This window comes from Gorilla gorilla, chromosome 6 (assembly GCF_029281585.2).
Source record: "Gorilla gorilla gorilla isolate KB3781 chromosome 6, NHGRI_mGorGor1-v2.1_pri, whole genome shotgun sequence".
Taxonomy (NCBI): domain Eukaryota; kingdom Metazoa; phylum Chordata; class Mammalia; order Primates; family Hominidae; genus Gorilla; species Gorilla gorilla.
The window spans coordinates 90203084-90229820 of NC_073230.2; the positions used below are offsets into that span (position 1 = coordinate 90203084).

The 26737-nt window shown below is 48.2% G+C and overlaps 2 protein-coding genes across 2 annotated transcripts; one reads left to right on the forward strand and one right to left on the reverse strand.

Annotated features, from left to right (window-relative positions):
• Positions 1-4838: 4838 nt before the first annotated feature.
• Positions 4839-18040, reverse strand: NPTX2 (neuronal pentraxin 2). The gene is made up of 5 exons (XM_004045815.4): positions 16856-18040; positions 14892-15108; positions 9586-9830; positions 7406-7585; positions 4839-6297 (listed from the first exon to the last, which is right to left on the reverse strand). The coding sequence occupies exons 1-5, from the start codon at positions 17279-17281 to the stop codon at positions 6070-6072; spliced, it is 1296 nt and encodes a 431-aa protein (XP_004045863.2). The 5' UTR covers positions 17282-18040; the 3' UTR covers positions 4839-6069.
• LOC134758809 (uncharacterized) lies at positions 17311-26189 on the forward strand. The gene is made up of 3 exons (XM_063708067.1): positions 17311-17365; positions 17490-18950; positions 25356-26189. Exons 1-2 carry the CDS (start codon positions 17311-17313, stop codon positions 18251-18253), a joined length of 819 nt encoding a protein of 272 aa, XP_063564137.1. The 3' UTR covers positions 18254-18950; positions 25356-26189.
• Positions 26190-26737: the final 548 nt, after the last annotated feature.

A 26737-nucleotide genomic window follows, 5' to 3' on the forward strand; every position in this document is an offset into this window, starting at 1 on the left:
CAGTAATAAATAGAGGTGATGAGAATAGCAATATCTGGCTTATTACTGTTCTTTTTTTTTTTTTTTTTGAGATGGAGTCTTACTCTGTTGCCCAGGTTGGAGTGCAGTGGCGTGATCTTGGCTCACCGCAACCTCCACCTCCTGGGTTCAAATGATCCTCCTGTCTCAGCCTCCCAAGTAGCTGGGATTATAGGCACGCACCATCACGCCCGGCTAATTTTTGTAATTTTAGTAGAGATGGGGTTTTGCCATGTTGGCCAGGCTGGTCTTGAACTCCCGACCTCAAGTGATCCGCCCACCCTGGCCTCTCAAAGTGCTGGGATTACAGGCATGAGCCACCACGCCCGGCCAGGTTATGTCTTTTTTCTTGGTCAGTCTAGCCAAAAGTTTGCCAATTTTGTTAAATGTTTTCAAAGAACCAATTTTCAGTTTTGGTGTTTTCCTCTATTGTTTTTCTATTTTCTGTTTGATTTACCTTTACTCTAATCTTTATTATTCTCTTCCTTCTGCTAGCACTGGGTTTAGTTTGTTCTTTGTCTAGTTCTTTACGTTCTAAATTTAGGCTGCTGATTTGAGATCTTTCTTCTTTTTAATGTAAGCATTTATAGCTATACATTTCCCTCTTAGCACTGCTTTTGCTATGTTCCATAAGTTTTGGTATGTTGTGTTTTCATTTTAATTTCTCTCTAAGTTTTCTGATTTCCCTTGTGATTTCTTCTTTCACCTATTGGTTATTTAAGAGTTTGTTGTTTAAAGCCAGATGTGGTGGCTCAGGCCTGTAATCCCAGCACTTTGGGAGGCCGAGGTGGGCGGACCACCTGAGGTCAGGAGTTAGAGACCAGCTTGGCCAAAAGTGGTGAAACCCTGTTCTGCCTTTTAATTGGAGTGTTTAATACCTTTACATTTAATGTGATTACTGATAAAAGTAGGGTCTATATCTGCCATTTTGCTATTTTTTGTCTAATTAATGTGTTTTGTGTTCCCTTATTTCCCATTACTGCCTTCTTTCATGTTAAATGAGCATTTTGTGGTGTAGTATTTTAATTCCCTTGTTTCTTTTAATACATTCTTTCAAGTTCTTTTCTTAGTGGTTGCCTGAGGTACAATTAACATCTTAATTTATAATGATTGAATCTAGATTAACACCAACTTCATTATAATAGTAACAAAAAATTTGTTTTTACATAGCTCCATCCCCTCTCCACTTTTTTGTTCTGTTATTGTTGTACAAATTGCGTTTTTATACATTTATGCCCATCAATGCAAATTTATAATTATTGCTTTATGCAGTTGTCTTTTTTTTTTTTTTTTTTTTTGAGATGGAATCTCACTCTGTCACCCAGGCTGGAGTGCAGTGGCGTGATCTCGGCTCACTGCAACCTCTGCCTCCTGGGCTCAACCAGTTCTCCTGCCTCAGCCTCCCAAGTAGCTGGGATTATAGGCGTGCGCCACCACACCTGGCTAATTTTTGTGTTTTTTAGTAGAGACAGGGTTTCCCCATGTTGGTCAGGCTGGTCTTGAATTCCTAACCTCGTGATCTGTCCACCTCGGCCTCCCAAAGTGTTGGGATTACAGGCGTGAGCCACCGCGCCCAGCCTACAGTTGTCTTTTAAATCAGATAAAAGAAGGAAAGAGTTATAAACAAAAAAATACACTTACACTTTTATAATTACATATATAGCTACCTCTAACAGTGCTCTTTATTTTTTCAAGTGGATTTGAGTTACCGTCTAGTATCCTTTCGCTTTGGCCTGAAGGACTCCCGTTGGTATTTTTTTGTAGAGCAGATCTACTAGTGTTAAATTGTCAGTTTTTGTTTATTTGGAATGTCTTAATTTTGCCTTCATTTTTGAAGGATAGCTTTGTCAGATATAGGATTCTTGGTTGACAGTCTTTTTCTTTCAGCACTTTGAGTGTGTCATCTCTCTGCCTTCTGGCATCCATAGATTCTGATGAGAATTCAGCTATAAATTTTATTGAGGATTCCTTATACATCTTGAATCTCTTCTCTCTTGCTGCTTTCAAAATTGTCTGTCTTTACTTGGTTTTCAACAGTTTATGATATTTCTAAGGGTGAATCTCTCTCAGTTTATCCTACTTGGAGTTTAGGTTTTTAAAAATTGTATTTTATTTCTCTCCCCAAATTCCAAATATCAGCAAGTCAGAATGACTACTTCTAAGTATATCCTAAATTCTTCCACTTTTTTTCTGTCTCCTCTGCTACTTCCCTAGTCCAAGCCATCATGACCTCTTACCTGGACTAGTACAGTAACCTCCTCACGAGTCTTCTCTACTTCCCTTTACAATGCTCTACAGTTTATTCTCCATCCACCAGGAAGAGTAGTGGGCTTACAATATTAATCACATTATCACACTCCTCTCCTTAAAACCTCCAGGCTTCCCATTTCATTGAGATCTCAACACAGGCTCTTTGTCATCTGATCCTACAATCTCTTCATCCTGGCTATTTCTTCTCTTGAACATCCAAGCTCAGCTCTACCTTAGGGGCTTCACACTTCCTGTTCCCTCTGTCTGTGAGGTTCCACCCAAGATTGGTTCCCTCTCTTCATTTAGGTCCCAGCTTAAAGGTGACCCCAGAAAGTAGTTCCCCAGTGACTCCCTATCACATCACCAGCATTTTTCTTGTTTATATATTTGCCTTCTATCTACACTTCCCACTGAAATTAACCTCCATTTAAAAGGAGAACTTTGCTATGTTGCTCACCATTACATCTCGAGTGCCTGGAATAGTTGCTGACACAAAGTAGGTGCCCCTGATATTTGTTGATAGAATAAATGATAACATCTGTACTCAAAAGGAAGTCATCTTTTCTTTCTGAGAACTTCTGTATAAGGAGAGCTGATGTCAAAGCCCCCAGAGGCTGGGCAGGATCTTGGTCTGCCTTTCCTATTGGTGGAGACCTGGTCCCAGCCTGCCTTTGATTTAGCTGCATTTTATTACTTTTCAATTCATTAATCATTGATCATTTGGCTACCGTTTCCATGACAACCCTTAAGCAACCTGAATATTCCATCACCCAGGACAAACTCTACCCCACCCTTCTTGGAGAACCCAGTTTGCTATCAGTATTTTTCCAGCCTTGTACAAAAAATAAGTCTTGAGGCCGGGTGCGGTGGCTCACGCCTGTAATCTCAGCACTTTGGGAGGCCGAGATGGACGGATCACAAGGTCAGGAGATTGAGACCATCCTGGCTAACATGGTGAAACCCCATCTCTACTAAAAATACAAAAAATTAGTTGGGCGTGGTGGCGGGCGCCTGTAGTCCCAGCTACTCAGGAGGCTGAGGCAGGAGAATGGCGTGAACCTGGGAGGTGGAGGTTGCAGTGAGCCGAGATCGCACCACTGCACTCCAGCCTGGGCGACAGAGCGAGACTCCGTCTCAAAAAAACAAACAAACAAACAAAAAGAGTCTTGAGTGGGGGAAACTGAGGCCACAGGTCTCCTTCACATGGGAGGATCAAGGCATAAGGAACTTGCTGGATTGCATAAATGATTCTTGTTTCTGCTTGTATGTCAGGAGGACCAAACTGCCAACAGGAGGACCGGTGTGCGGCTATGATATGGAGAGGTGGTTCTCTCATCTTCGGGTCAGATCAGCAAGGAGCAGTTTGATCCCATGTTGTGGGCTCAAAGCTCTTCCAGTTGCAGGGAGGAAGTTATCTGGCTCAGCAGGGTTTCCAAAGCCCTGATGCAAAGCGATGCTCTTGTGGGAGGCAGTGCCTGGGAAAAAAGTTGGGCTGGCTCAGCGCCTGGCATGCATATGAAGTGAGGAAACCCCTCAGCACCTTTCAGGGGGAGATCTGAGTAGCTGGTGTTTCCAGCATGAAGGAGATTCAAAACAAACTGCTCTCCGCCTGGTCTCAGCACTTTTGAGTTTCAAAGGTCCCCGAGCAGGATATCTGGCCTCATTTCATGTTCTACCCAACACCAGTGGTATTCAGTTCTTGCCAAGTTATACTTCACAACATCAAAAATGGACTCCAGGAAACTCTGTGACCTGCTGGTCTTGGTTTTAGAGGTTATGGCTTCCATTTCAGCCTTGGTATCAAGTACATCTGGCATATGTTGTCAGTTGGCTCCAAGATTAGGCTCTGCTCCGCAATTATAATAGAAATTGACATTGCTACTTGGAAAAGGGACAAACTAAGTTACATTCTGCAGCTACCAAGACAGAGTAAAGCGACAAAAGTGGAAAGAGGTGGTGGTGGTGGGCGGTGGGGGGGATCTAATGCTTGTGAGACCACCAACGCACCAGCCAGGGCCAGGTGAGCACAGACAGGCGGATCTGGGAGGACACAATGGCACTGGGCCCCTTGGAGTGAGTAGTGGAAGGGACAGAGCCCTCAGAGCCACAGGACGGCTTTGAGCCCAGCTCTATCCTCTATCGGCTGCATGATCCCAAAATAGCTTTAATTGTTGTGTATTCACCTGTAAAATGGGATTAGCTCTTTCAGGGAGGATTCAATGAGATGATGTCTAAAGAACACCTACACAGAGTAGACGCTAAGCAGGTACCACACCTGGAAGGCGGCCGCAGGTCTTCTAGCTAAGCTGGCTCTCCTGGTTGAGAAGACAGGGGTGGGCTGGGGACAAGGAGCCCGGGCAGAGCCTGCCAGACACCCACAGCCTGAGCCAGGCATTGAAATAGGAAGGATGGACAGCTGGACCACACCCTCCTCTAACCATCCTCAGCGCCCCCAAACCCACCAGATGCAGGCTGCGGCAAACCAGAGACATCATCCTTCTGCCAGAAGTTGCAAAGCCCTACCCCTTCCCACCTTCAGCCCCAGAACATGAGGAAGACAAACACAGAAGCATCTTTCAGTGCACTTTAATCGAAATTCCATCATCAGAAGAGTTCTTGTAGCATACAATGTCAGGATGGGCATGTCGACTTGGTCCTACAAATGGAATATCCACAGATTTGCACTTCAAACATGTATGAAAAATAAAATATATAATATTTAGCTTTATAAATTTCCCCACTTTGTCACTTTATCTTTAAAATAAATTACTACTCCCGTCCAATACAGTGAGTAGCTTGGAGTCACTCAGCCAATCTCTAGCCAAATGATCTCTGTTTTCTTGAGGAGTTCTGTAGGGAAATACTTGATGAAGACAGTCCAGTGCTTACAAGAATCAACATGAATTTAAAACGAGCACACTCTTCACAGTGGGGTGGAACATCAGAAAATGGGAGCCTTCTTCTAATGGCTGTTCTTTTCTGTGGGGAAAAAAAAAACAAATCCTCCAAACCACACCGGATGGTTGTAAAAAGCTGCAACGGAACCTTTGGCACCAGATGAGAAGAGAGGCCTTTTAATGCCATAGCTAGTGATGATTCAGTCAAAGCATCAGTCTAAGGAAGGATGATGGTGGAAGGGACTGGAGATCACAGCCCTTCTCCTTTCTGAGCCCCCCCCCCGCCCATTGCCCCCTTTCTGGAGACACAGACAGCCCCTCTGCTTTGGGGAAGGCGGGGCTTTGTCTGGGCAGGCTGGGCGTTCTTCAGACGGGAAGATTCACAATGTATAGAACACAAAGGGAGAGGCCCTTTTGCAGATCGGGGGGTAGCCGCTTGCTGCGAGCTTAGTCACCAGCGGGGACGCACTCAATGCACAAGGGACATGGCCACTCCAGCGGGACCGCTGCACAGCCATGAAAGGGGACAGACAGAAGGGGTGCACGGGACACCAAGGAACTGGAAGGCGGCAGGACTCAGGCTGCGATAGCATTTACAGGGGCTCTGAAGAGGGGCTGCTGGACCTGCCTCCACTTGCAGCAGGAATGCAGATATCCACCCACTCGTGTCTTGGGGGCATCTTCCCAGGGGACCCTGGCACTACTTCAAATAGCAACAGAATCTTGGTAGGGAACAAACAAGCCAGTGACAGACACTGCCCCAGCCCTGGTCTTAGAGATCCCTGGGGAATGAGTTCTGGGAACCCTGAGCCCAGACTGACAAGAGTTTAAGTGGGGGAGTCTATGGCCCTGAACTTCCATGGCAACAGCCTGATCCCGGCCTCCTGGACAGAGGAGAAGGCGGCTACAAGTCAAGGAGACGCTCCTCACACGTCTCCACGGGCCACTTGGAGGCCCCTCCGAACACATCGACGTTATTGTCCACCCACGGGATGATGTTGCCCGGCATGTTTGTGGAGCAGTTGGCGATGTTGACAATTTCTTGTGCGCGAAGGACGCGGTCCCATATGTTGAACTGGCTGAGCTCCCCGACAAATGCCTGAGTGGCATCAAACCTACCCCCCACGGTGTCCTGGGGAATGGGAACAAGAGAGCTGCGTCAGGGCCGGTTCATAAGTCCCCCTGCACACAGGCTGCAGACAGGAGATTTGGGCATTTCTCTGATGCCCCCCAGCTCTGACCAACACTACCTGTTTCTGTAGGTTCTGAAGCTCCCAGGCATGTCAGAACTGGGAGGTGGCATCGCTCAAATCTCCCCATTTTATACAGGGGAAACTGAGGCTGGTAAGGGAAGACACTGCTCAAAGTCCCAAAGCCAGGATCAGAGCCAGGTCTCATGACTCCCAGCCCCTCCCAGCAGAGATGTAGCAGGGGAAATTGAGGGAGGAGTGGGCCAAGAAGGAACCAGACTCAAAGCCCCCCAGTGCACCTGGCGTCTACTCTCCACTGTCCATCATCAAAAACCCAAATACAGACTGGAATGCCAACACTTATCTGTCCTAGACCAGACAGCCAGCTTAGCCATTCCCTCCCCTAGATGGTAAGTTTCTTGAGGGCACTTTGAGGTGCCACCCTTTCATCCCTGTCTCCCCCACAGGCTGAGCACCCACTATGGATTACCTAAGTGCCCCTTGCTGGGTATCAGGGTTGAGACCCTGAGCAGGGGGCTCCTGGAAGACACCAGCCCCACAATCCTGAGTCGGTACCATGAGCACCCCAGGAGGGTCCCTCACACAGCTTCCTCTCAGACGGAAGCTGGAGCCTGTGTCACGAGATGACCCATGACCACAGGGACACTCACACCCCTCTGTGCCAGGTTCTATTTGGAATCTGTTTGAACCACACCCACCTGGTCCCTGCCATGCAGGCTGTGACTCCACGCCCAACCTCTAACCACAGGACAGCAAGGGCCAGGCTGTGGGGGTTCTCACTCCCCCGACCTGGCTGTCAGGACACTGTGGCCAGGTCTGAGGGGCCAACAGCTGGGGCCGGGAGCAGGAACACCTGCAGGCCTGGCCTCGTGCTGCTCGGTTGGCCCCTCCTCACACCATCCCTGGAAGGGCGCACGGCCACCCTGTGCCCATCCTGCACCCACCTGTGCCCACCCTGTGCCTGCCCTCTGCCCACCCACACCCACCCTGCACCCGCCCTGTGCCCACCTGCACCCGCCCTGCACCCACCTGCTCTTGTCCAAGGATCAGCACGCCCCCGGGCTTGATGGGGTGCCAGGGGGCCAGGTTCTCCCCAGTGCCCAGCTTCTCTCCATCCTGGAATGCCTCCCACATGCCATCCCGTGTCGTCCAGGTGACACAGATGTGGTGCCACTTGCCGTCACTGACAAACAGGGGCAGCTGCGCAACCTGTGAGCAGCAATGTGCAGGTAAGGACCTGCTGGGCCCACGCCCTCGGGGTCCCCCAGGGCAGGAAGCAGGAAGGACACCCCGCAGTCCCCCTGGGCCACACTGCTCCTCCTGTCACCTGGGGTCATGCGTGGAGAACATGAAAGGGGGCAGCCTTGGTGGAAACCCTGACCCCAGAGCAGCCCTCACATTAATGGGACACCCTTGGTGCCTGGCGTGGCTGAGGACCAAACAGATGTGAGGGTCAACACCCCCACGCTGGCCCTGAGCTCTCCATGCCAGAGAACCTCGGGAAGTCAGCGTTCCATGGGGCCAGTCTCCTTGGAAAACAGACCAGAGATCCTCATTCCTCACGCCAAGTCCCAAACCTCCACGATGGCACGCAGGGATCTGTCTATGTGCTGCGGGTGTGCCCCGTCCTCCCTGTGCAGCGGCACGTGTGTGAGTATCTGTGTGAGCAGGGAACTCACAGACAGCGCGAGGAACTGGGTGGAGGACGCTGCCACTGGCTGGGTCCCTGGCGGTCCTGCAAGCACTTTCCATGCAGGCTCACCTATGAACCACCGCGTTGTTGCTGCTGGTCTCCTAGCAACCCGAAGCCTCCCTCCCAGGAATTCGATGTTTACAAGCCGTCCAAACCCGGAGGACAACAAGGCTCTCAGCCCCACTGTGTCATAGGGTGTTATTTAGAACAATTATTAACCTCTGGCTCAGGCAAGGGGGTCTATCTAGGAGGAGCCCAGCCGGCTGATGCCACAGCGTTTTTTAAACCTCAACAGACTCCACCCAGGGCAGTTCAGTGAGAACAAACAGAGTGAGGGGCTGAACTGCCCCCGCCTCCACCAGGGGTGGCCCGGGTGGCAGGGAGTTTGTGTAGCCACTCAAATGCCCAAATCCGGACAGGTTCTGAGAATGTTCTTTTTGTTATATGGAGTCTGCCATTAGAATGAAAGTTTGGAATCAGGGCTGTGAGAGGTCCCCAGGAGGCCCAAAGTGGCCTTTTGTTTGTTTGTTTGTTTTTTTGAGACAGGGTATCGCTCTGTCACCCAGGCTGGAGTACAGTGGTGCGATCATAGTTCATTGCCGCCTCGACATCCTGGGCTCAAAGCCATCTTCCTGCCTCAGCCTCCCGAGTAGCTGGAACTACAGGTGCACACCACCACACCTAGCTAACTTTTTAATTTTTTGTAGAGAAGGGCTCTTGCTATGTTGCCCAGGCTGCTCTTGAACTCCTGGGCTCAAGCGATCCTCCTGCCTCGGCCTCCCAACACACTGGGATTACAGGCATGAGCTACTATGCCCAGCCCTTGAGAAGACCACTCCTGAATGCCAAAACCAAGCAGTCTATTAAGAAGGGGCATTTGCTCTGGAAAAGGCAAGACCATGGGTATACATAACAGGTCAGCAATGGCCATGGGCTGGGGCTGGGATCAGAGTTAACTATGAAGGGGTATGAGGGGGTTTTGGGGGGCGATAGAACTGTTTTATATTTTTTCATCGTGGTGGTGGTTACACAACTGTGTGCATTTGTTAAAACTTCCTGAATTGTACATTAAAATGGGTACACTTTGCTGTATGTAAATTATATCTCTAGAAACCTGACCCCCACCAAAATATGCTTGTGGGGAGTCTCTTACACTGAGACACACACACCCCCTTAATCAGTGTGGCCCTGGGGAACAGCCCTCACTGACCGGCCTGAGGTCCTCTCTCAATCCAGGCTGCACACGGAGATCTGTTCCTTCTGCCCTTCCATGGCCTAGGTGCCTGGACCTTCTGCAGCTTCGTGGTTGGACTCACAGCTCGGCCCCTCCCCACCCCGCCCCTGTGAGCCGCCTGGCGTGTGCAAAGCTATCCCCACCTTGAGGACAGCCCCGCAGTCCCATGTCTGGGACACTGCTGTGTGGCCCGAGGAGGGCGAGGACGGCTGGGGTGGGGGCTGTGGCTCCCTCCACCACATGATGGGTTCCGGGGAGGGTGGTGATGCAGGCGGGCCTCACCTTGTCGTTGATGAGCAGCTCGATGGGGTTGTTGCCCCACTCGATCAGCACGATCTCGTTGGCCTGCCCCGGCACCGCATAGGAGAAGGGGGTGCCAATGCCTGGTGAGGCGCTGGACCGCAGCCACAGGCAGATGGTGAAGGCGTACAGCTCAGGCAGCGTCTTCTTGATCTTGCCGTATAGGTAGTTTGTGCGGAGCGGGAGGGACACCTTGAACGCATCTGGTGACTTAAAGGCGCTATTGCCTGGAGGTGGGGAGGAAGAGAGGCCAGCAGCGCGTTAGGCCACCCCACCACCCACCAGCACGGCCCAGAACCACATCTTGCTAGACCCACAAGAAGGTCCCTCACACAGCCTTGATGGACCCTCCAGCAAGCGACCAAAGACCGCTCCACACCAGCCACTGATAAAAGGCTGAAGTCTGGCAGGATTCAGGACACAAGATGGAGTCCTTGTCCTTAGGGAGCTTACATTCAGGCAGGGAAGGTGACATGAAACCAGCAGCAGGTACGCGAGGGAAGTCCAGGCAGTGGCTCCTGCTAAGACGGGGAGTGGCCGGGGGAGGGAAGGCAGAGGATGCAGGGAAGGTCTGGAAAGACCTGCAGAAGAGAACCCCAGACACAGGTGACAGCAAGTACAGGGCCCCAAGGACGCCCAGGAAAGGAAAGAAAAGGAAGATTTTGTGGGCACTGCGTGGGGCACGTTAGAGAATTTAGCTCCATCTTTTAGGACAGGAAAAGAGGCCTCTTGAAATCTAGAAGAAAAAAAGCTCTTGGATGGGTGCAGTGGCTCACACCTATAACACCAGCATTTTGGGAGGCCGAGGCAGGAGGATTGCTTGAGGCCAAGAGTTCGAGACCAGCCTGTGCAACATAGCAAGACCCTGTCTCTACAAAAAATTTAAAAAATTAGCCAAGTGCAGCGGCTCATGCCTGTAATCCCAGTGCTTTGGGAGGCTGAGGTGGGAAGACTGCTTAAGCCCAGGAGTTCAAGAACAGCCTGGGCAATACGGCAAGACTTCATCTCTACAAAAAATATAAAAATTAGCTGGGCAGGGTGGCACACACCTGTGGTTCCACCTACTCGGGAGGCTGAGGTGGATCGCTTGAGTCTAGGAGGTCCGGGCTGCAGTGAGCTATGATTGCATCACTGCACTCCCACCTGGGTGACAGAGGCTCTGTCTGGTTCCTTCTAGTTAATATCTCTTTTCATAAGTCATATTAGGTGACTAGAAAGCTTGAGGAAGGAGCAGAAGAAAGGTAGATTTAATTTTCTTGTGTTAAGCCAGAAACTGCTTCCTTAGCCACATCTTATAACTTCAGATATTTCCTTGAAATCTTCACAGGATCTAGGAACCCTGGAGACTTGGGCTTAGAAGAAGGAAGTCTTACAGGGACCCAGGCACCCAATAAACACTTGTCAAGTGAGTGAGTCTGTGTCACTCCTCACATGAAAGAATTACCACTGCCGAGGTGAAGCAGTCAGGCTCCCGGGTCTTGACTCCATAACTTAACTCAAAAGTGGCTTTTTGGTCTAAATCCCTGACGAAAAGCACTTTGCTCTTTTCCTCCTCAAGAGAAGACTGAGTTTATTGATCATTTCCTGTAGTCTGGAGCCAGTGGGAGGCAGGGCAACCGCAGGTGTCTCTCCTCATTTAGGGGAACACACCTGGTCACAGCCTTGGCCCTTCCAGACCTTCCTGGAATTGGTGAGAATCCACCCGCCACCCCTATGTCATTGGCGCTTCTAAAATCCTTGAAAACAAACTCTAGAATGGGTTTACAATATTTCCAAGGCAGCCTTGGTTGAAGTTCAAAATTAAGTAAACCACAGCCGCAGCCCTTGTCCAGGCATCATGGATTCCAAAGTTTGCAGGACACCATTTGATTGTGCCAGCTGTCATGGCAAAGGTGGCCCTCTTATTTGAGAACCAGACCCTGCCGTTGAAGGAATCTAAACGCCCTTCACTCATTCAACAAGTGTTGGTTAAGCATCCACAAGGGCTCAGACAGTCTCCGAGGCCATCAGAGACAGGCGGGCTCTCTGGAGCCAGAACTGCCTGTGTCACTGTGGAGTTAAATCAGTCCCTTCTGCACAACATGAGCCAGAATAGATAAACCTTTCTCCACCACAATCCCCCAAACTCATTGTCCCTCAGAGTGAATAATACACACGAAAGGCTCTTGGGGGCCGCAGTTCACATCTATCTAAGGAGGGTTTCTGCAAAGGGGCACAGAAGAACCCCCTATCCCCTTTCTAACCTCTCTGGAACAGGCAGTGTGTACGTTCTAGAATCTGGGCTTCACGTGTTGCATGTACTCATATCTGCCAATGGTGTCCTCCTGATTGCTCCTGACCTCCTAAGGATGGGCACCTCTCGATGCCACTGCAGAGCTGCTGGGCACCTGGCGAGGGCTGGGAAGACCTGCTCCCCCAAGAAGTCAAGGGGCCAGGCCAGAGTGAAGGCTGGGACTAGTCCCTCATTAGGCTGAAAAGCAAAACTGAGAGAGAGAACCAGAGTGTCCCTACTCCCCCATTTTTGCAGGTTGCACAGTTGAGGCTCGGAGGCTCAGCGAAGTGAGGTGACGTATCCAAGGTCACACAGCTAGTGAATGACAGGCCAGGGGCCGGAAGTCCCTCTTTCCACGACACGTAGCCACTCACACTTAATCTTCAAGTGGCAAATGACCATGTCCTTAATGAAGGCATCATTGTCTAATAAAGAGAAATGGCTGCTATACTTGCGGGAGGGCAGCCTTGCCAATCTGATACGACTCCGTGTGGGTAATATTGTTAGCTTGGTGACAACAGATAGGTTTAATTAGAGCTGGAAGAGCTGAGGGGCAGAGGAGGGGGCCTGTACCCTGAGAGCCAGTGCCTTTTATTTAAATAAAACAGCCTGGCGGTTTGGAGGAAACTTGGTTAAAACCAATTAAGGAATTAAAAGGCCTGACCAATAAATCAGACACTGCAGGTGGCGGAGAGGCTCAGCAGGGGGTGGGCAGCCTGGGGCTGGAAGAGAGGCAGCTTTGGTTTTCTCAGCAGCAACATTTATTTCAACACTGAGCCGGGCAGTGCCTGGACAGCTGGCCTGGACTCTGGAGGCCCTTGCAGAGGAACAGGTCTTGCAGCAAAGAAAAGCAAGCAACCCGGGGCCCCGGGCGGCAGGGGCATCCATATGCCAGGGGTCAGGCGCTTGCTGGGGGCTCCAAGGAGCCTCCGACGCAGCAGGGCTGGGGCCCACACACCGCTCCAGGCTGCAGCCTCCATCACTCCTCTGGGGCCCCACCAACTTCACTCCCAGCTCTGCAATCTGCTGGCAACGTGAATGCAGGCATCACTTTAGCTCTCTGACTTGAGTCCCTCGTCTGAACTAATCCCTACCTTGCAAGGTCGTGGCAAGGATTAGAGAATGCCAAGTGTGGAACTCACAGCCAAGCATCTGGTCCCTAAGGGGTGGAGGCTGATAGACCAAAGGCCAGAGTTCCCCCACCAAGGCCCCCTGCCTGTAGTGAGGTTAAGGTCTAGATACTCTGGGTTCAGCTGGATGTGTCTAAGAAACTTGGCATCGTTTCCAATCATAGTACATGTGGAGGGCTGGGCGTTTACTCATCTCTCTACAATTGTCACAAACAGGACACTCAGAATTGCCCAGAAGACAAATTGGTCTGCAAATGATCACTTTCCTTAAAGCACATCCCAGAGCTGAATTGGTGGAGCTTACAGAAGGATTCTAGAGTTCCCACGGTGGGATGAAGAGAGGCTGGGCTGTCTCTCCGGGGTGCATAAATGGCCAGCAGCGTCTTTGCCCTCGTAGAGGTGAGCTTCCCCTCTGTGCCAGATGAGGTCTGAGGGCTTGCTGGGAAACTAAAGGGTCAGGAGTCAGGCTGGCAGGGGCTGAGTCCTGACTGTTTCTTTCTGGCTGGTAATGGACAGGCTGGGGATGAAAGGGACTGTCACAAAGTGGCAGCTTCTGGGTGGCCAAAGCCATGATGATGGCTTACCTTAGGAGTAAGCCCAGTGAAATGACATTGGCCTTGAGTGAGAGAAAGAGAAGGGGGAGGTGCAGGTTGATGTGACTGTCACTGTTTGCCAGCTAGTGGCCCAGGACCCACTTTGGGCCCCCTCCCCAAAAGATACATGTCCCACTGAGAACGGAGTCTTTTTCTCATCTATGAAACGGGCATACCAGGAGTCTGAGCTCCCACCTGGCATGACTGAGGCTCTGGCTCACTATTCTGCTATTTACCCACCTCCTCATGGCAACTTGGCCACTGTGCAGAGGGAGGTTTACAGCCACCAAGGTCTCTCACGGAGCCCTCCTCTCGTTCCACAGCTCCCCTTTCGAGAGGCAAACTACCTTTAGTGTGCCAACTCCATAGCCCTGGGTGTCCCGAGGATCCACTGTGGCTTAGGCTGGGTCCACGGAGCCATGCTCACCTGTGCCTAGACGCTCCCTCCTCCTGTCATGGGAGGAGGGCCACAGCAACGGCTGCTTTACCTTCAGGGATGGCTCCTGAGGCCACCCAGCAACAGAGGGGAGACAGAAAGGAAGATTTTTTGGAAACTCAAGAATCTAACAGATCTAACTGGTAAGCCATACTCACCTTTTTCTGAGAAGGGCCAGGAAGAAAGGATAGGTTTTTCTGTAGGAAGAGACTAAGAAAGGGATGAAAGAGACCTGTGGCTTGTGGATGCTGGCTGTAAAATGGAACAGTAACGCCAGCCCCTTCTCCATCTGCCCCACCTCAGCCAAAGTCATTGGATGTTCTGCTATTAGGCATCCTCCTATCAATGCATGAAACGGAGTCATGGGGAAGTGGCTTCATCAGGTTAGTGCATCTGGGAAAATTCCAGTCTTATAAACACCCACTACGGGCAAACCTACAACTTCAAACCCAAGCCACCCAGTGGTTTGGGGGTTGATGACGCAATCTGAATTATCCCCTGATCCCTCCCACTCTGTCTCCTGTGGGAGAAACTTACTCACCACAGTGTGAGCAGAGAAGAGAAAGATACACAGAATCCGCTGCCAGGACTAGTTAACAAAGGACTGAAACGCCCGTGTGGTTGCTTATCGAAGCTGGTCCTGGACACATTCACTTTTCCCTGGATAATGCCAGTGGGGCTGGCAGCTCATTCCTGAGATGACCTTGTTCAGTCGCCTTTATTATTTGCTCACACACTCGGGAACCAGGCCCGTGTGGTGTCACAATCCCTGCTGTCCATCAACCAGAATCGCATGTCTGACCACAAGTGGTGAAAATCAGGCCACTGCCAGACAGAGAAACAGGCCAGGCACATACCTCGCTCCAGTTCGGTGACCCTCTGCAGCAGCGCGTTCAGGGTGCTCTCGGTCTTCTGCCGGTGAGCCGAGGTCTCATTGTGCAGCAGGGACTTCTCGTCCTCCAGCTCTGCCACCTTGCGCAGAAGCTGCCTCTCCAGCTCCCCCAGCCGCTGCTGGAGCACCTCGCGGAAGTCGCCGGGCAGCCCAGCATTGGACACGTTTGCTCTGAGCTGGTGCTTTCAGCCACCGGGGAGGAGGGAGGGGCACAGAAAGAGTTAAAAAGAAATTGTGAAATGTGGCTGTGATGGCCCGACCACACAGGGAGAAGCTTCCAAAACGCAAGCACTGAATCTTGCCACTGGCAGGCAGGGGAGCATCTCACTGATGCTTTTTTGGTATGGAAAAGATTTCAAAGTCAGATAAGAATTACTTTGCTGCAATATTTGAAACTTGTGAATCTCATTTTCCCTTCTCAAAAAGCCGTTTTTCTCCTCTTACTAAGAAGTCAACATTCTAACCAACACCTAGAATTCTATGTTGGGTAGAGACCAAAACTCAGCTCTAGGATTTTTTTCTTTTTTAAGAGTAAATCGATGGTTACACAAAGCCAAGGAGCTTTCACCTAGAAATGAAAACAGCCCCCAAGTTCCGGTCTGGCACCAAGGTAAATAACTATGCATGCAGAGATGTTTCTGGAAAATGACAGATCTAAAACGTTGCTATTCTGAACGCCAGCAATCTTTGTTTTTAATGCTGTTTCTAAATCCTCACTTCCTATTTCTCTTTCTGCCCTACCATCATGTGGTTCTGGAGGCTGTGGCAGGCTGCCCACCCATGAGTTCATGGCAAGCTATTTACCTTTCTCCACAAAGTGTTCCAAATTGTGAAATGCACATAATGGGACCTGCCTCATGCCATTCATTGTTCCAAGGATTAAAAAAATTAAATGATGTGCCTGACTCATATTTAGTGCTCCAGAAATGTTAGCTGTTAGCAATCACAATGAATCAGGGGATATACAGATGCTGGAAATACTGTATTCAGCCCTCATGCCAAAAGAAACCCTAGAGTCATTTTTGCAATAATTACCACCTGTAATTTAAACCTAGTTTTGCTGAGAAGTATTTTCACAAAGGCTATTAACAGCAGTGTCCACACTTCTTAAAAAGGGTGGAGCCTAAAGATGAAAAATAATTGAAGATTTTTCTCTCAAAGTTCCAAACTGCACGCATCTTCAGAGATAGAGATGAGACGGAGGCGGGAGCGGGGGCGGGGGGGGAACGGGGGGGGGAGGGGGGGAGAGAGAGAGAGAGAGAAGGGAATAAGGTCCCTTCCCCTGAAGCAATCCGGAGGAGCACCTTAAAATGGTCCAACTTGCAGACAGGGGAGTCTTTGAAGTTAACCAGAGGTTGCCCCTCTAATGCGCGCTCTGGGGTCGCCGGTGACCCCCTGCGCTCGCCTCCCTGCGACCTCCGCCCCCGGACTTCCGCCCCCTCTAGCTCAGCCTGACCTGATTTAAAGAAAGAAACACCAGATGCCCGGGGCAGCTGACCTCCCGCGGCAGCCTCGCAGCAACCCGCACGGCCTGCGGGAGCGCATCCCGGCTCGCGGAGATTTGGAGATTTGCAAGAGGATAGAGGCTACCGCGTCCCCGGGTATTTGGCGCCCGCGGCTTGGCCGTCTGGGTTCGCTAGCCCGGACCTCGGGAAGTGCTCGGCGGATCCCGCTGGCAGTCCCGACGCGCGGGGGTGGAATTTAAACGTTTCCTTCCAGCAAGGGCAGCGGTGTGGGAAGGGATACCACGCAGGGGAGTTCCCGAGCAGGATCTAGATCCCCGCCTTTCACCCTCAAGTCCAGCTCACCCACACGGATGATCACACCCTCCCCAGGGCCAGGCCCCCTTTCCCCATCCTCCCGAGTCTTCCGCCTCCGACTCGGGAGCGTCCCCATTCCAGGTCCCCCGCGCTCCCCGCGGGCCGCTACCTCGAGGCTCTCCAGGCGGTCCTTGAGGGTCTGCAGCGAGCGGCTGAGCTGCTCCACGACGTGGCCGGGGTCCCGCGGCAGGTCGCCCATAGTGTCCTTGCCCGTGGCCCCCGCGCCGCGCGCCTTGCCGCCCGCCAGCCCCTCGCAGCGCGATAGCTTGCCCGTGAGCTCGCGGATGGCCTCGCGCTGCGCGCCCAGCGTCTCCTTCTGCTGCACGACGGTCTCGCGCAGCTGCAGCACCGCGGCCCGCAGCTCCTCCTCGGGACTCTGCGCGCCGCCCTGCATGGGCATCGCGGGCAGCGGGCAGCCGGCGTGCACCGCCTCCGGGGGCAGTGCCGTGCACACGAAGCGGCTACCGGGCGCCGGGCTGTCCTGGGCCCCGGCGGTCACGGCTAGCGCCACGCTGGCGGCCAGCAGCGCCAGCATCCCGCCGCTGCTGCCGCGCTCAGCTCGGCATGGGCGAGCGGTCGCCGTCGGGGCGCTCCGCGGGAGGCGCCTTCGCTGCTGGCAGTAGCCGCGCTGTCGTCTCGAGGGTCGCGTGCACCGCGGGGCAGAAGTCTCCCGCCGTCTCACAGCCGCATCCACCGCGCTGCTCTGCACTCTGGCCTGCCCGGTCCGCGCGCCCTTTCTTAAGCTGAGGGGCGGAGGGGGCCGGCGTGTGGGGCGCGCGCCACGAGCTCTGATTGGCTCGGCCGGGTGCGCGTCACGCAGTGGGCGGAGCGGGGCGGGGCGGGGGCGCTTTCCGTTGCGCGCCTGGCGGCCGGGCGGGAGCGTGGGCCGGAGCCTGAGGCGAGAGCGCGAGGTCCCGGGCTCTGCCTCAGGAAAGGAGGCCTGAGGTGGAAAACGACGTTGGGGCTCTCGAGAGCCTCGGCTGGCCGTGCCCAGGCGCCCCTCGAACCCACCCGAGGACGTGGGCGTCACAGGCTGAGGAGAAAGTGGGAATCCCACGGTGTCCCGGTGCCCCTTTCTCAGGGTGGCTTCCGGCGCGGCACGGGGCCTCGCTGCGCGTTTGCCGCCGCCCTCAGGGAGGCGTTTTCTCCAGCAGGAGCAGCCCCCCAGGCGGGACTCGAACCCCGACTGCCATCGCGAGCCACCCCCGCGGCAGGCGTGGGCCTTCTCGTCAAGGCCCGGCCACCTCACTCTCGAGGCGGGAAGGAGCCGCACGACGGCCGCCTCCGGATGCAACGGTCTCCGGGACGCGCTCCATGGCCCCGCCTCCACCCCCCGCGCCAATTCGGAAAACTCTCGGGAAGAATCCGCGGGGCCTCGGGGACCGGGACCAGGACCAGGCGCCGGACGCTGATGGGAAGGAGGGGACACCCGGAGTTAGGGACAAAATCACGAGGCCACTCGCAGAGCCCTCGCGCGCGAGTTCATCGACTGGCCCCTGAGCGCTGACCTTATTCAGCAAGACCTGAGCTCGGGGAGCGGGGTGACATCTAACTGGAATCATCGTGATGGAGCCACGTGGTCCAACAGTGCCCCGTCCTTGTAACCAGGAGGGCCCGCAGTGTCACCACTTCCTCAAAGTGAGGCCACTGCCCTCAGCTTCTTGGAGACAGCAGACATGAGCAGAAACCGCCAAAAGTCAGGAGCAAATTTGTTTCAGAATCTCTCCAAATCTTTGGCTTAAAACAAGTTCAGAGGGATTTTGGTGCACAGCTACAGACTGAGCTGGTTTACTGCACATTTATAAATGGAAATCTTTATTTCTTTTCCTCTCTATGTTTTTAAGAAATCCTGTTGCAAGGTCATTAATCACGTTATCCATTATACCACAAACAAATGGATTTGTCACTTGTGCGCAGAAGGCGAGGTTGATTCTGAAAGCAAATTGTACCAAAATAAATGAAATTATTATGATAATATAAACTAGACTGCAGTGATTAATTTCTAGAAACCAAATTCTGACCTGCTTTGCACTTCAAACAATAGCTTCTATTTTGTAAATAGTTGTGGGGTTTTCAAGGACATTATTGCTAAATTATAAGAAAAGTTCTATTCATGAAAATCTCTTCGTGGATAAAAATGAGAGACAGGAACCTGGTCTACAAGGTATCCAAAGCAGAGGACAATGGAAGTAATGATGGTTCAGGTAAGAATACTCATTAGCAGAAAAAGGTATGGATGGGAGATTTGGGGTAATGGGCTCATGTTTCTGTTAGCCTGCATCCCCAGGAGGTGTCAGTTTCACCTTGTAAGTATGACCTTGACTGGACTCATTCTTCCTACTTCTTTTTTCAGCTGGATGAAAACTCGAAAAAGTTCAAATAAACCTACATATGCACAAATTACAATAATGAAGGCAACAGGGTTGCAAAGCACTTTATGCCTTGTTACATTTCAGATGATTCATAAGGCACCAAATCCAGACGTTTTCAAAATTATTCAGATAACGATGTGGCTTTTCCATTTTCACTCATAGCTTTGATGTTCCTCTTTACTTGTAGACCTAGGTGACCCTTAATTGGATGTGACAATAGAGTATTATCGTTCCTGTATTGTTCCATATATCCTTTCTTGACACACAGACTGATACATTCATATTTGCAACTACTTGAAGTAGAAGCTTGTTCCTTTAATAATTAAACAAAATCAAGTATCTTTCCAGAATTCTAATTTCCTCCTGAACAAAGAAAGCAGTGTACAAGAGTAAAAATAGCATATATCCCAATATAATTACTCCTAAACGTCTTAAAAGAGATTCCAGTATGAGAAGTGATCAGTGAAATTGCCAAAGCTCAAATGGAAAGACCCAGACATTTGAAATGTTATTTTCTTTGGAGGCAGTATAATTAGAGGCTTAGTTAACAGAGTACATGCTATTTACAGTTTTATTTTATCTTCCTGGTGCAATGAAAAGCCTGCTGGCTTAGGAATGAGGGATCTAGTGCTAATTCTAACTCTGTCACTAGCTAAGTGGTTTGGGGCAAGTCATTTCTCCTCTGGACTTCAGTTTTCTTGCATATAAGATAAGGGGGGGGGGGGGTTGGGCGCGGTGGTTCACACCTGTAATCCCAGCACTTTGGGAGGCCGAGGCAGGCAGATCACGAGGTCAAGAGATCAAGACCATCCTGGCCAACATGGTGAAACCCCGTCTCTACTAAAAATACAAAATTTAGCTGGGTGTGGTGGCGCCCGCCTGTAGTCCCAGCTACTTGGGAGGCTGAGGCAGGAGAATCGCTTGAACCCAGGAGGCAGAGGTTGCAGTGAGCCAAGATCATGCCACTGCACTCCAGCCTGGTGACAGAGCATGACTCCGTCTCAAAATAATAATAATAATTTTTAAAAGATAAGAGGATTAGACTCAACTGTCTAAAGGTGCTTTGGCTGTACTCAAGAGCATGATAGTTTGAAAAAGAAGGAATCACTGTTGGTGTGAGGAACGTTTCAGAAACTTGTTTTTTCTGTGTGTGTTATTAACCACCTGTAGCCAAAGGTGAATGTGGAAAGGCAGGGTCGTTTTGTAGTACAGCAGGTAAACCTTCATACACGGAGACGCCGTAGTTGTGGTTAAAACCTGCTTTCGACAACATGAAAGCTCATACTGGGTTTACTCACAGCACAACAACTTTGTCTACCTGAAAGATCCTGCATGTATGACTCATGCTACCCATGAGGATGGTTATGTGAGTGGCAGAGACCAGGGCCCACAGATTTTCCTCCACTTGAAAAGTCGTGCAGATCTGCAGCAGTGAATCAGCTCCACCTAATCTCTTAGTGTAACTGATGCTGCAGCATAGTAACCACCCACTCATTCACTATGTCGGCTGGTCCCAGGTCAGCTGTGAGCCCAGTATGGACTTAAACCGTGTGCTGGGAATCCTGATGAGCTCATTCCGCCTCCATTTTATTGCCCCATCTGTTTGGTTCTCTTGTTCTTCTCACATGCATTTTTATCTTGGTCTTCTGGGAAATGTGCTAATTTCCACCATGGTGTGAGAGGATCCCATCTTATACTTTCTTACATTTCCTTCTCTCTTTCTCAGTGCCACTTGGGAAGTCAAGAATGAGAGTGTGAGCTCTAACAGAATCCAAGGACAGCTTCCTGCAAACATGATTCGGGAACTGTCCTCGGTGCTGAATTTCAATAGGAAGGGGGAAATAAGAGAGAGGTGTGTGTGTGTGTGTGTGTGTGTGTGTGTGTGTAAAATTCAGTGCAGATAAAATAGAATTTGGAAGCTCCAGAGGATCCCTACTAACACACATTTATGCTTAAAATGCTAAGACGCTTTCAAGAGTGGATTTTTTTTCCCACTAGATTGAACTGCATGGTAGTGTGGAAAGAGCTTGAGCTTTGGAGTCAGACAGCTTTAGTTTCAGTCCCAGTTTTATGACTTGCCACTTTACCTTGAGAGAATGATTTAACCTCTCCCAGCCTCAGTTTCCTCATCTCTAAAATCAAAGCTAAATTTACTACAAAATATTGTTAGGCTTGAGTGAGATAATGTAAGTGAACATGTTTGGCATATAGCCAGTGCACAATAGATGATAATTGTCCTTTTCTTCCCCTTTTCTCCACTGAATTTAGACCTGTATTATGTAAGTCCCTTTAAGAACAAAGTTGAAAAAAATTCTTCCCTTTCTGCAATATTCTTTAGAGTTAAATAAGGCAAGAATACTTAAGAAAGAACAGGCCAGCCTCCCAAGAGGAAAGACAAGGGATGAAAACTTCAGGAAAATATACTGGTGTCTCAGCAAGATAAAGATATACTACTTTGTGGGTTTTTTTTTAAAGATAAAGCATGGTATTATTGAGCTTTAATCAGAGGATTCAGTCAAAGTGAACTGTTTCACACCTACACTTGGGATATATCACCAGACTGTGTGCCTGGACCCAACTAAAAAATTTGTAATATTTAACATCTCAGTGATTCTGAATTTGTGTTGCTACGGGACCCAAATAGATATAAGCCCCTCAGATAAAGCAAAATGTTCTTTCTTCAGTGCATCTGGGTTCTTCTTGAATAACATATTTCTGGCTAAATTTTGGGAGCATGTGAGATGAGACACTGAGTTTCAGGAAGTGGTGTCCCTGTACAAGTATATTATCACATTTAGCTAGACAGCCGTGATTTAGGGGAATTGGTTGTTCATATTACTCAACTGATTTCAACAAACCAAAAAAGGCTTTTGGTGGCATCCTCTGATTTCAAGCAATAGAACGAGTCACCGGATATACCAGGGATAATGTCTTACCTCAGTTTTTAAAAGTAAGGGATAATAGACTGGGAGTGGGAGGAGGCTGAAGGAAGGAACATCATCAACTTAGTTTGCTTTGAGAAAATCTTCTATGAATGTAGTCTCAATTTCTCTATATTAGGAAACACCAAGAAAGTGCCCCACTTTCACATAAGTGACAAGTGGTGAAATTGGCCTATTTCTGATAAAGACATGTGGCTCAATATCTCTGTATGATTCAGGCACACAGGTAGCTTGTATGAATCTTTGAAAGTGAGAGTTTGAAGATATTTTATAGAATTTTGAAGACTAGGAAACAGTTTGAGAAAGGTTAAAATGTCATATGGCAGCTAGATAGGAAGACTAGGTTCTGGTGTTCTACACCACTGTAGGGTGAGTATAGCTAACAATAGTTTATTATATATTCTCAAATAGCTAGAAGAGAGGATTTTGAATGTACCCAACACAAAGAAATGATAAATGTTTGAGGTGATGGATATGCTAATTATCCTGATTTGATCATTATACATTGTATGCATGCATTGAAATATCACTCTGTGTCCTATAGATATGTACAATTATTACATGTCAATTAAAATTATGTTAAAGTAAAGACTTCCCCTCCCCACAAAATAAGTTCAAAACCGTGCTAAAAAGATCATAGGGCTACTTAACAGCAGGGCCATGCTGGAACTCAGGCCCTCTGGTTTCCAGTAAGGGCTCTTTTCTCTGTATCACTCCCTAACATACTCATTAACCTATTAGAATGCTTGGTTTCTTCTTCAATAACTGCTTTCTTAAAAATCAATAATTTGCCATTAATTCCAATGACCCCTTTTCTGTCATTCTCCTGGAACTCATCGGCATTGAACATTGTTGGCTAAGTCTTTTTTATTAGAATTTTCCAACATTAGTTTCTATGATATTGTATTCTTCTGGTTTTCTTCTTTGATTTCTGAACATTTTTTCCTTTCTTTCTTCTTTTCTGGATCTTCTTTCATTACCTGCCTCCTCAACACACATATTCAAAGTTGAACTGTCCATAGCTCTCTCCTTTCTCTCACTGTACTCTCTACCTTAACAGTTTTAAGTTTTTAAGTTATATTAATGATTCCGTCTTAGTTCATTTTCTGCTTCTATGACAGAATACCACAGGCTCAGTAACTTGTAAATAAAAGAAGTTTATTTGGCTCATAGTTCTAGAGGCTGGCAAGTCCAAGAGCATGGTGCTGGTATCTGGTCCATAGTGGAAAGGTGGAGGGCAGAAGCAAGTGCATATATCTGAGAACTACCAAGGGCTGGGCTTGCTTTTATAACCACCCACTCTAGTGATAATTGACCCACTCCTAAGATGATTGCAGTAGTCCATTCATGAGGGCTCCCTCCTCATGACCCAGTTAATCCGTACTTGGTCCCACCTCCCAAAACTATTGCTTTGGGGGTTAAGTTTTTAACACATTAACTTTTTAAATTTTAACTTTAAGTTCTGATATACATGTGCCAGATGTGCAGGTTTGTTACATAGGTAAACGTAATACAGGAATTTTGAGGGACACAAACCGTAGCAGAAACTATCTATACTGAGTTCCAGATTATAATAAACCAACCGCATGTTGGACATCTCAAAAATAAACTACCCATACTTCTAACTGAATATGTCAGGTAAATTTATTGTTCTCTTTATTTTCCCTCTATTCTTCCTCCTGTTTCCTATTTCTTATGTCATTAATGCTTTCCAAGTCATTCAAATTCAAAACTTTGGAGACATCTGTATCTCCTCCACCCCCAATTTTATTCAAATTCTAGTGCGTTTCTAAGTCCTAATTCTGCTTGTACAATATGCCAACTCTATTCTCACTGCTACAATCTCATTACTTCTGTTCTAAACTATACAGTTGCCTCTAACTGAACGATTCAGCTCTACAATGTCCATTTCAGCTTGTACATTCTATTGCCAGGTCAGTTTTCCTGAAGTACAGCACTAAAGCATTGAGCTGCACTGTTCAGAAACCTTCATTATTTCTCTATGCAAATGTGTAAACTCTTTAGTCTCCATCATTTTTCCCCACACCCACCTATTCATTCCAATTTTTACTATATCCCTTGATCTACCCTCACTCCAAAGTAAACTTATGCTTTTCACAAATGACCCATATTTTTCATCCTCTGGCATTGGGACTCAGGTTGTTTCCCATATCTGGAGACAGATCTGGAATGATCTTTCTTGCATGTCTAGGACCACAAGACCCACTCTCATCCTTCACGGCTCTGCTTACACACTACTCCCTCCACAAAGCTTACCCTGATTTTGCTCAGTTTGAAATGACACAATAATGTTCTTTATTTCTCTTAGTACTTTAAGCCCTGCATTATAATTATCTTTTCTACTGGATTATGAGCTCTTTAATGGCAACATCTAGGTCTGATGTACTTCCTTCTTTCAATAAATATCTCTTGGATGTCATTGTACACAGCCGTAATAGCATTGTGGGAAAGAAATGAAGGTTTTGCTCAACATGTAATCAATCCATTCTGCAACTTTGTAAGAACAAAGTCACTGTGTTAGAATAGCAGGGGACATTTTCATGGAGGAGCTGGAAATTAAATTAGCCCTTGAAAAGGGAATGGAGGATATGGTAGATAGGAAGTGCTGGGTATCTGGAAGAGGGGGCAAAAGAAGGGAAAGTTGAAGCCATTGGAGAAAAACAAGATATGTAGTTAATAATCTCTGACTTTCAGCCCTCTGTTCCAAATTGGTTCTCTGTTTCCAAGGATACCTTAGGATAAATTTATCTCATTTCCAGCAGCTATCACTCACCTACCATTGTGAGGAAGGACAGGGCCATTATTTTAGACAGGTGACCAAAACATCTACTTGCAAGAATGAACAAAGTGAGTAGTAACAATGTTCAGTTTTTAATTGAGCAAAGGGAAGTGGGAATTTGAGTCTGAAATGTCTACACATTCCAGACTTCCTGAAATTCTTCCATCTGGATTCCCAGATGGAAGTGTCACAGAAGTGGCGGGGAGATGTTTAGCTGGTTTTGTTTTTTTGTTTTTTTGTTTTTTTGTTTTTTTTTTTTTTGCAGGCTCTATAACACCACTTGGTAGGGGTTAAAGTGAAATTATAGAGGAACAGACCTCTCTCCCAGCATTATTACAGGTTTTGAGATCAAGAAGCAACTAAAATTAGAGGGTCAGAGCCAAGACAAGTTCTCCAATGGTATGTTCTCAACAGATTAGGTTCAGTGCAGCTTTGAGCTTTCAGCTAAAATTCTTATTGGCCCTTTCATCTCATTTAATCATTTATTCTCCCTAGAATCCTGATGTTCACACCTGGGATAGCCTTCTCTTAGCTGAATGAAAAGTGCAAAAAGACTGCATATTTGAGACTTCTATCAGAGAGGAATTGTACCATTACCAGCCTCCATCAGGAAAATATGTTCATCTATGTTCCAGATGTCCCATTGCCATCTCCACTCAGCCCTAGAGCACAGGAAGTGAATTAAACCCTTCATGTACATTTGCTGCTTTTGCTGCAGAAGTAGCAGCTCATTCCATCCAGATTCTTTCTTCTTTTGCTCTGTAATTCAGTCTAGCTAATGAACAGCCCATCTGGGTTACAGGGGGTAGGAGATATTTCCCTTAAATATAAGCAGCCTAAATAAATCAATTCTCCAACTATGACTTTCTTCTCTCTTCAACAAGAATCAGTTAAGCAACCTTTATTTTACTCCCTAACTCAAATGAATCCCATTTGGATTCATTAGGAAATAGTTTAAAACCCTTAGAATGAAGAAAAAAAATCTTCTGTGTAAAGTGATACTGTGTTATGATTGTTTTTAAGTCTAGCTTCCTGAGAACTACATAAGATAGTAAAAGGATTATGAGAACAAAGGCATTGTAATGTATTTGCAGCCTTGAGTCTTTGGGTTTAACAGAGAAGGTCAATTTAATCCAAAAAAAAAAAAAAAAAAAAGAAACTTATGGCATATGAAAGCAAAAAGAATCTGAGTCAATGTGTGGTATTTTAGGCCAAAGCTTAGACTTCATTCTTTTTATTGTATTTCATATTTTCCTTTGCCATTTTGGCACTAAAAAGAATTCTCTCAACATCCAAGCCCTGTAATAAAATAAATATGCATTAACTATGCTACTTGAAACTGCAGTGAATGTTTTGATGTTTAATCTTTATCTTTAAACAAATAAGTGGTGTCGTGAGTTCTGGTTTGAAAACCACCTAAGCCAGGAAGTATAAAGAATGTATGTGTTTGCTGGTGAGGGGGGAGAGTGCCATTTCCTTTGCATTTGAAATCAACATTAATCCTCAGATTATTATATAATTGCAATTCACAATGCTTCAAATCTTGCTGAAAGTTATGCTGATAGAGTAAACTGACCAGGAAATATTATCTCCACTGGTAGTGATAAAGGATAAATACTTTGATTTTGTTTAATTCTGTGTCTCCAGCGCTAAAACAGTGCCCAGTATATTGTAAGTGTAGCTTACACATACACAGGTGTGGCACATTGTCAGATTCTGGTGGTATAGTGTCTTAGAGTAAAAGGCTCCTAACTTCCTGATCTACAGGCTTACTTGATGGCCTAATTTCCTTCTGAAAATTGCAGGCAAGACTACTATATTGGAAGTTTAATTTTACATTGGAAATCTCTACATCTGGGAAAAACAACAAAAACAAA

What these genes read in the sequence shown, in the direction of transcription:
- NPTX2 (XM_004045815.4), bottom strand. Translation starts at nt 17,281, where the DNA reads ATGCTGGCGCTGCTGGCCGCCAGCGTGGCGCTAGCCGTGACCGCCGGG. An exon ending in ACCGCCTGGAGAGCCTCGAG is followed by an intron (nt 15,109 to 16,855) that starts GTAGCGGCCCGC and finishes GGTGGCTGAAAG; the next exon opens with CACCAGCTCAGAGCAAACGT. An exon ending in TGATCCTTGGACAAGAGCAG is followed by an intron (nt 6,298 to 7,405) that starts GTGGGTGCAGGG and finishes CCCATTCCCCAG; the next exon opens with GACACCGTGGGGGGTAGGTT.
- LOC134758809 (XM_063708067.1), top strand. Translation starts at nt 17,311, where the DNA reads ATGGGCGAGCGGTCGCCGTCGGGGCGCTCCGCGGGAGGCGCCTTCGCT. An exon ending in AGGCGCCTTCGCTGCTGGCA is followed by an intron (nt 17,366 to 17,489) that starts GTAGCCGCGCTG and finishes CCCTTTCTTAAG; the next exon opens with CTGAGGGGCGGAGGGGGCCG.